At 35.1% G+C, this 10086-nt stretch overlaps 1 protein-coding gene across 1 annotated transcript in view; it reads left to right on the forward strand.

Annotated features, from left to right (window-relative positions):
* The window catches only part of PARP8 (poly(ADP-ribose) polymerase family member 8), a 156726-nt gene that overhangs the window by 142639 nt on the left and 4001 nt on the right, over positions 1 to 10086 (forward strand). Inside the window, exons 26-28 of the mRNA XM_023519734.1 lie at positions 329 to 402; positions 1505 to 1574; positions 2405 to 2489. Of these exons, the coding sequence (XP_023375502.1) occupies positions 329 to 402; positions 1505 to 1574; positions 2405 to 2489 (229 nt within the window). The remainder of the gene's footprint in view (positions 1 to 328; positions 403 to 1504; positions 1575 to 2404; positions 2490 to 10086) is intronic.

The raw sequence follows: 10086 nt of genomic DNA on the forward strand, positions 1-10086 counted from the left end.
TCTAAAAGCCTGTCAAAACCAAGTTTTAAGATTTTCTTATTATATCAATTTTATGCAAGAGAATTTCCTATCCCTGTTTTAGTGCAAAGGAAAACAAACTGGATTTTCCACTTTTAACTCCATCAGGGCTTCTGAAACCCACAGACTTTCCACCCCAGGTATCGAGGGCCCAGCCAGCAGCTGCTCCTTCGAGAGCCCATTGTGACCATGAGTGGCCGGATGCAATCAAACCTTTGCCTAAAGTGGAATTTTGCAGTGTAGATAGATTGTATTTTGAACTGCATCATACAGCTTTGTTCCTAAATTATTGTTTTGCTGATGTTTTCAGGGATGAACAAGAAGCAGAAAGTGTCAGCCAAGGATGAACCAGCTTCAAGCAGTAAAAGCAGCAGTGCATCACAGGTGGTGTAGCAACTTGCGTGACTGCATATAAGTGAGCTCAAGCTCCATTAGCCAGCAAGATTTCAATAAATGCTTGGGCTTTCGAAGTCTGTAGAATTATTTTAAGTGATCCTTACTCATAAAGGAATAAAACCCTAAAATGTAATAACCTAAATGCCTTTGTTCAATAAATATTCAATAAGTATTTATTGAGCTCCTACTAGAATGCTAGAGACTCTCTTAGACATTGGGCTACAATGATAATCAAAAATACACAAATCCCCATGGAGCCTACATTCTACTGAGTGGATATAAATAAACTAAATATGTATTTAGATAGATAGAATGCTAGATAGTGGTAAAATATTATAGAGAAAAAATCAGGGGAAAGGGATGTTAAATGCTGTGGGACGGAAAATAGAACTAGAATGAACGTTAAGTGGGATGGTCGGGAAAGGATGCTCTGAGAAGGTTCTATATGAATAAAGACCTATAGGGGGTGAGTGCACATGGCATTTGGCTCTGTGTGAGAAAGGACATTCCAGGCAGAGTAGAGTAAGCACAAATTCCTTGTTTCAGGAAAAAAACAAACAAACATTCTGGGCAAATTTAAAATCTATCTGATGAATAATGTGGCTTTATTTAAAAAAAAAAAAAAGAATATAGCTAATCTAATATCTAAACACAAAAACAAAACCTTAGGTTTTTCACACGAGGTGTTTCTGATACCTCTGTGGCTTAATGATGTTATAAAAATGGGTTGGTTTTATGTAGTTAGATGATCTGGAATAACTGAGTTTAATGTTTTGAAAACATCACGCAACTTTAATTTTGTTTCTCTTGAAATAAAGATTCCAGGCTTCCAGTAAAAATAAATTTGAGTTCTAATTCCATATTGTGGGGCGATTGAACTTTAATTTAGCGGTTTTTAGTTCACTTATTTTAAGAGTGATTTAATAATGATTATGTACAGAAATTAACAGATACAGCTTGCCATAAGAGAGTTCAGTGATATTGCTGCTGCTAGTCTTGATAGGCCTTTTTAGTGACTTATTTTTTAACGATGATCAATTAAATAACTGCCCCATTTTCACTCTAATTTTTAAATTCTTTTGGAATTTAGTCACAGAAAAAAGGACAGCAATCCCAATTCCTACAAAGCCGTAACTTAAAATGCATTGCCTTATGTGAAGGTAGGTTGACAATTTTGCAAACCTCATGCCACTAATTCTCTATCTTATCTGTATTTAAGAATTTGAATATGTTTACGGAATGCTTAGACTGGTGAAAGCTTTATTCCTATGACCTTTTCTAAGGGCACAAATGGAAAAACGAGTACAATAGAGATCGTAAAGGTTAAAACTGAAGAGCAGAGTTGGCAAGAATTCAGACAATGCTATATTTTATTTTTGGCAGATATTTCAGAATGGTAATTATATCTTTCCGATCAAGTATTGCTTATCTGTTTTGTTAATATGACACCTTCCTCTTAATATTTTTGAATGTATAATATTATGAAAAATTTTAAAGATGAACCACTGAGAAGATAACCCAATAGACCTTTCTGTTTCTATACTGAAGTTATTCTTCTATTCTGAACTTGGGACAGAAAAATTAATAGGCAGTTTGCCAGGTCATATAGTTTTCTTTGTTCTTGCTTTAAAATCTGACTTTGGCTAAAAATTTATTCTTATGTTGGGAGTTTTGGTAGCTACTGTTAACTGTCTTGTAAGTTTTTGACACTTGATAGTTATATAGGACACTAGTAGCTTTCTACATAGTTCCCAAGTCAGGCTATTTGTTTTTGATAAAACACAAGAGATTTCCATATTATACTAATTCTGTTGGAAACACAAAATTGTTACATGGCAACTCATTTTTATTTACATTTATTGATAGCTAATGAACTTAAACATTTTTCACATGTTAATTTGTACATGTACTTTTGCTTTTAGATTTCTAAGAGAAGGGATATAGTAACTTAGAATAAAATAGTTTTTTAATTATGTCTTCCTCTTAACAGTGATCACCTCACCTGACCTGCACAAACATGGAGAGATATGGGTCGTCCCAAATACTGATCATGTCTGCACTCGATTCTTTTTTGTGTAAGTATTAAGACTCAAATTTCTATGTTACTGTCTTTTTCACAAATGAGATGATAGTGACTATGTTATTATTTCGTCACTTTAGCTGGTCTTATATAACAGACACATAATTTCTCATCAACTTAATATTTTTGTTTTATTTTAATAAGCTGTAAAAACTAGTGATGTTTAAATGCTGTTAACTTAGAAGAACTGAAGAAAAACAGTGTCTCTAACCATCTATCCATGTGTGTATATATATATATGATTATATCTCTTTCTATAGATACATACGCACATACATGTTGATATGTATTCTTTTTTTATTTTTGTATATTTAAAAATGTTAGAACTGGGAATGAAGAACACAATAATGAGAAGGAAGGTCTTGTCCCTATAAAAAGTCGATTTACATTCCATATAGTATAAGCTGGCAATATAGAGCGTATTGATGTAGACTCTTTTGATGCAGCTGTATCATAGAGCTGCATTAAAATATAAAAACATTATATTTCATCTCTAAATAAATAGAGCTTGATAGACCTGTCTGATTTTCACCCACCCTTGCTTGACTCCCAACCCTTTTCCCATGCCTATTCCTTCCTCATCCACGGCCCTGTCAAAGAAAGGACCACAGGAAGGAGCTGAGGACATCTGTTTTGTACTTTTATGTAGTTTCCTAAAAAGAAGCTGGAAAATTGCACTGGCTTGTGTTTTATTAGCCATATCAAAATGAGTGCATCAAGATTGCTTCAATATGTGGTGTAGCCAGAGCACCCTGTGCCTATCACATTTGATCTGTTAGCTTATTGACAGACTTTCACAATGAAAATTTTATGAACTGCCTGTTTTCTTTTTTTTGTGGTACGAAAAGTATGAATTTCTTATGATACAGATTTATGTATTATGTATCTTATGTATAGATACGTATTAATATATATATAAATTACATATTATGAGATTATACATATCTATAGATTTCTTTCTTAATGGCGAGGCAACAATGAGTTTAATGGAAAGGGTGCCTCTTTTGATCCGTTCGTGTCCAGGCTCACCAGTTATCAGTAAGGTGACATTAGCCTAGTTGCATGACCTCTCTAAGCTTCATCAGTAGATACAGTAAAATAATATATCTACCTGGATCAGTCAGAATTCCAATAGAAACCAATGGCCCATGAAAAATATGATAATTTCTATCATCCATGAGTAGATTAGTTACAACGGTGTGATTTAAGGGAACCACAGATGTAGTGGATTGACAGTGGCAACAGAGCTGTTATACATCCCTAGGTCCAAAGGATCAAGGACAGAAAACATTTATCAGAACCTGGTAGGAGATCCCTTACTTTACTAGTTCACCCGCTTTGAAAGAAGTCATAGCCTTCTTTCAAAGCGGGTGAACTAGTAAAGTAAGGGATCTCCTACCAGGAGATCCCTTACTTTACTAGTAAGGGACAAAGGCAGCCTGGGGTGCCCTTGTGGGGCTAGAACCTAGGGAACCTTGACCTCACCCTCCTGCCGGTGTCTTGCTGGGACTCTGCGTTGATCAAACCCTACCAGAAACTAGAGGCCAAGGGAGCATATTAACCAAGTTCATACAGGTCAGTCTCCCGGGACAGAATGCAAGAGAGAGAAGGGTGCCATGTGGCTCTGGAGGCCCCCAGGGAAGCTATCTGCACCCTACCTTTTTAAGGTTATTATGAGGACTGAGCACAATATAGGTCTCCATTGAAGGGCACTCATTAAATATTTTTCTCCCTCTTCTTCTTGATCATCTTGACTACTATCTACCGTTAGAAGATCGGCCTTCCAAAAGACACATCTATTCACAGAGTTATTTCATGGAGTGACCTTAGGGTTTTTACAGAAAAGTTAACTCTAAAGTCCTTTCCTTAGCATGACATTAACCAGTTAATCTACTTTTAGCATCTTGCTAAAATTTAAATTTATTGAGCTTAATAAACAACTTTAGATATTTAAGTTCATAAATTATATGTAAAATAAATCTGTAGGGATATGTATGTGCATATATTATGTTTACTGGAGAGAAAGATTTATTTCATAAGAAGAAAAAATTAAGGAAAGACCATCTAAAGAAAAGAGATGAAAACACTTCTAGTATATTCAGCTACTTCCCAAATAATATAAAGGAAAGAATTCTATTAAGATCATGATTTTCATTTTTTCGTAAACACAAATGAGATTTCTGCATTCCTTGGAGAGAAGAGACTAATTAAAGGAAAATTGATAAGATTCAAAACACATCAAAAAGAGAATCCACTTACTAATTAATGTACATTCTAATTTCGACCATCAGTTTCTTTCTTTATAAAAGATGTAATCACAGAATTCTGGTGCTAGGTCTCCCTAGTGAGTGGGAGCATCTCAGAACAGAATAAATAGATGAGAAAGAAGTGAGTTATCACAAATATACCATTTTCAGACAGAAAGTCAATTTCCATTCTTATTCTTTTTTTTTTTTTTAACGTTACGTGATCTCTTATGTTAGAAGCTTGGCCTGATGACTAGTATATAAACTAATCTGCCTCTCGTTTTTATCAGTTATATAAATGAAAATATTAAAAATTAAAGTAACTTCCATGGTAATCAAATTTCTAGAGTGAAGGCGATAATAAAATATCATTTACTATTCTATTTTTTAATATCACATTTTTTCCAAAAGGTTAAACAGTACTATTTTTCACTAACCCTGCATTCCCTGTGACACTTTGCATGGAACCTGATGCACAGTCGCTTGTCAGTAAATTTTTAATGCATGAGTAAAGACAAAAGCAAAAATAAAAATATCTTGGATTATATATGGCTTTTATTTTAGATCAGAGTTTGAAATATATTTAAAGAGACAGATACAAAAAAAATTTATAAAATAAGGACTGTACAATGGCCATTAAGTGAAATAAAAGATATCTTTCATCATTATTTTGCAAAATAAGCAGTGTCTAATCGGGAACACGGCGAAGAGACAACTTCTTTATAAAGTTAGATGACAGACTATCAGTCATGGCTCAGTGGAGCTGTGTGACATCAAGCTGATACGATCGGGGAACTTTGCTTTATTCCCAGTATATAATAAATCCAATTTCTCTGTCTCTAGCTCAGATCTTTTTCCAAGATTTTAGCTGCCACAGCATAAAACTGTTTATTGGCTACTCAATCCTTACAAGGTGAAGTCTGGTCCCCTTTACAAAGGGAATCAATGAACTCTTCAGCCCTTTGTTATTTCTTCAATACCACTGTGTTGGGAGGTCAAGGAAATCCAGTCCCCAGCCTCATGGCTCACCATTTTTCACCACCCACCATTTGCCATCTCAAGATGTTATGCTTTATAGCCTGAACTGTATGCTGTTACCACAATTTTGCTCTTTTCTTTCTCCCTAAGCCTGGACTCTCTTCCACTCTCTCCCCTAATACTTGGTTATCTGTCTCCCACACCTCTTTGAAATCTTAGTGCATGCCTTCCCTCCTCGCAGAAACATCCTTGGCTCCTTGGTGCTAATTCTTTGTATTACTATATAATGCTCTGGACATGTTTTTATCATTGGATTATTATTATTTTGTTTTTGTGTATTGTTTTCTTCATCACTCTTTGTACATCTTGAGGTTGGAGACTATATGGCCCCCTTGTATTTTTTTGTATACCTAGCATAGTGCTTGGCAGGTAATTAGGAATGAATGAAATGCCCACATTATAACTGCTTGCTGGGTATTTCCCCTCGAAAAGTTTGCTAATATCTTAATATCGATATGCACAAAGTAGAACCCATTATTAATAAATCCCCTAACCAATGTCTCAACTTCTGCAGTCTATGCAGTAATTTTTCACATCAACGAGATATGGAACCTGAGCTGTAGTCATCAGTTCCCAAGTTTATCATTTTAGTTTTCTCCTATCAGTACTTTTGTTTCCATGGATATATAATTCTCTCCCTTGGAGTACACCAAAAAAATACCAGTTATTCCCCATGCTTCTGATTTCTTCTTTGTTCCTAATCTATTTTGTACAATGCTAGATTTATTAAACATCACCATTAATATACTAATGATACCTGTTTAATGTACAGAAACTGAAATCAAAGGTAAGCAGAAAAGGAGAAAATAACTTATATTATCCCCACTTAGAGTTAACTATGGTTCATCTTTTAGAGTATAGTCTATATTTCTATGCATATGAAATTTTAAGATCATACTATTAACACCACATTAATTTTCCAGAAGCAGAGTGTTGCATTTCTTGCTCATATGGGCCTATCATTTTGTTTGTTTGTTTAATTTTATTTATTAATTTTTTATGGTGACATTGGTTAATGGAATTCAGTAAGTTTCGGTGTACAATTTAACAAGAAGGCATATATGTATATATTGCATTGCGTGTTCACTTCCCATAGTTAGATTTCTTCCTGTCACCACATATTTGACCCCTTTTACCTCCTCCTCCCTCCCCTCTATCCTCTGGTAACCACTAGTCTATTGTCTATGTCCATGACTCTCTGTTTGTTTGTCTTGTTTGTTTGTTGCTTTTAGGTTTATATCTCACATATGAGTGATATCATGTGATTTTCAGCTTTTTCTGTCTGGCTTATTTTGCTTAGCGTGATTATCTTGAGGTCCATCCATGTTGTTGCAAATGGCAGTATTTCCTCTCTTCTTGTGGCTGAGTAATATTCCATTGTATATATGTATCACAGCTTCTTTATCCAGTCATCTGTTGTGGAACACTTCGGTCGCTTCCATGTTCTGGCCACTGTGAACAATGCTGCTATGAACATCGATGTGCAAATATCTTTTCAGATATGAGTTTTCAAGTCTTTAGGGTAAATACTCAGTAGAGGGATTGCTGGATCACATGGTAGATCGATTCTTAGTTTTTTGAGGAACCTCCATACTGTTTTCCATAGTAGCTGTACCAATTTGCAGTCCCACCAGCAGTGTATGAGGGTCCTTTTTCTCCGCATCCTCTCCAACACTTATTACTTGTTCTGTTGATAACAGCTATTGAAACAGGTGTGAGGTGGTATCTCATTGTGGTGTTGGTTGGCATTCCCCTAATAGCTAGCGATGTTGAGCATCTTTTCATGTTTGTTGGCCATTTGTATATCTTCTTGGAAGAAGTGTCTGTTCAGGTCCTCTGCCCATATTTTGATTGGATCAGCTTTTTTTGTTGTTATTGAGTTGTATGAGTTCTTTGTATATTTTGTATATTAGGCCCTAATCGGAGGTGTTGCTTGCAAATATATTTTCCCAATCGGATAATTGTCTCTTTACCTTGTTGACAGTTTCTTTTGCTGTGCAAAAGCTTTTTAGTTTGATGTGGTCGCATTCATTTATTTTTGCTTTTATTTCTCTTGCCTTCGAGGTCAAATTCATAAAATCCTCTTTAAGTCCAAGGTCCCTGAGTTTAGTTCCTATGTTTTCTTCTATACAATTTATTGTTTCAGGTCTTATATTCAGGTCTTCAATCCATTCAGTCCGATCATTTTTAACAAATAAAAACAAACATGGCCTTCTGCAACAGAAAGTCCATTTTCCTTCAAGTACTCATACAAACCACTGATTGAATAAAATTATTATCCAAGCTTGGAATTGTTTTTCCCTTTACTCATCAGTCAGTTCAAGTGATTGGCCTCCTAATCAGCTTGTCTTTCAGCCATTTTTTCAAGTCTTAACCACCTGGCCTTTTCCATGAGGCCTTTCCTGACCTCCCAGTCAGATGTTATCTGTCATTACTCTCAATTTTGCTCACCCTTTCTTTGTACCTGTCAGACTGCCTTGTCCTGCAGTTATTTGCATAATTCTATCATCTCACCTAGTAATATGCAAAGTCTGTGTTTGGGAATCTCATGTCTTATGCAAAAAACACGCAATATATATTGAATGAAAGCAATGACAAAAGACCTAATGTTCTAACTTAGTGAAGAGATTATATGTGGGCTATGAAATAGCATCAGAATTCTTACAGGAACTTTGGACAAGTGCTAGATTATCATTCAGTTCACAGTGAATTTCTCCTTTCTGTTGCTAATGGAAAACAGGCCTAGCGTGTCTAGGTTCCAGATTTAAGGAGACAGAAAACTAATTTACGTGTGCCTATCTTAAAATTGTCACAAAGCTGCTATATCAGTTTGAGGATAAAGGTTGTCAAAACATTCAAAAGTTTTTATCCGTGAAATTTCTTCACGTACTCAAAAGAGTTTCAGACGGTTAAATCCCATTTATTGTCTTATTTTCTCTCTAATAGCTTTTTAAGCAAATTGACTTTTTTTTTTTTTAATTAAAATTTTAGTAATCTTTTTATACTCCTGGGAACATATGTGATTTTTGTATCCTTTTAGTTTTATTTTTCTTTCTACATAAAACCCCTATGAAGTGTGTCATTTCCCTATTGATATCCTTATTCTATTTCTTTTTAAAATTTTGTTGCTTTTGGACTTACATGAACTTCACAATATACTGTTTGCCTGCAGTACTAATAAATAGCCGCACAGTATTCTGTATGCTATATTGTAATCAATGCCCTAATGCCACTAGTAATTCACATATTTAAGCCCTGCCAGTTGACCAAATCAAATGGTGGTTTGCTCGTTTATCGTTATAAATGCTTTATAGTTTAAGAAACCTAAATGCCTTTAGCCAATTTCTTCCTTCAACCTATGAAGCTTCCTTGCAGGCTTCATAGTCAATGGAAAAACAGGCATTTTAATTAATAACTTTTAATCTCAATCTCTCACTTTTGCTCTCTGCTTTCCTCCCCCTATGCTCTTTCTATCTTAAATTGTTATAGTTTATTTAAAGAATGGTAGTCTTATCTCTTCTCCATTAATTTTAAATGCTTTTTAAGTGTCAATGAACATGTACTATTTGGGGATAGCAAACTCTTTTATTTGACTGGGAAATAGAGTGGTGGGAAGGAGTGATGAGCATGACTGGAGAGGAAGTTTAGGGTTGGATTATGAAGTACCTTGATACACCATGCCGGTGGCATTGGATTTTGTTTTGCAAGTGAAATGGAGGCCATTTGTATCACTCTAGCCAGGCAGAGAAGAGTCTTATAGGAGGGATGATGGTGATAAATGTGGAGACAGAGAGATCAATAAGTTATGTTATTATGACAGTCTAGGCCAGTGTTTCTCATTGTAAGAAGAAATGTGTTTGATGTTGTGACTTGGAAAAAACAGTGTTTACTCTGTGTGGTGCAGTCAGTATTTCTCTGTCCCATTCTATTCTAATTTCATTGAAAAATACTAGCCTGGACAACCTAAATTAATTTCAAAACCCGCTAATAGCACACAATTTGCAACTTGAAATCACTTGAATGGATGATAATGAAGGACTAAAGAAAGGTAACGGCGTTGGATGAAGAGAAGATGCAACTGGGAATAATTAAGAAATGGAAGCAGGATAATGCAGTGATTTATTGGGGTTAGTCCCATGGAAGAGCCAAGGATGACTGAAGTTTTCTTCTTGGAGAATGGGCAGATGATGATGCTTCAAATTGAGCTATTGATAGACTAAAAAAGGGCAGACTTGGGGTAAAAAATTAAGTTCAGCCTTGTGATTTCTGTGAGAAAATTATAGTTAAGGAAAGATGTAAGGATCGGAG

This window comes from Pteropus vampyrus, unplaced genomic scaffold, assembly GCF_000151845.1.
Source record: "Pteropus vampyrus isolate Shadow unplaced genomic scaffold, Pvam_2.0 Scaffold234, whole genome shotgun sequence".
NCBI lineage: Eukaryota > Metazoa > Chordata > Mammalia > Chiroptera > Pteropodidae > Pteropus > Pteropus vampyrus.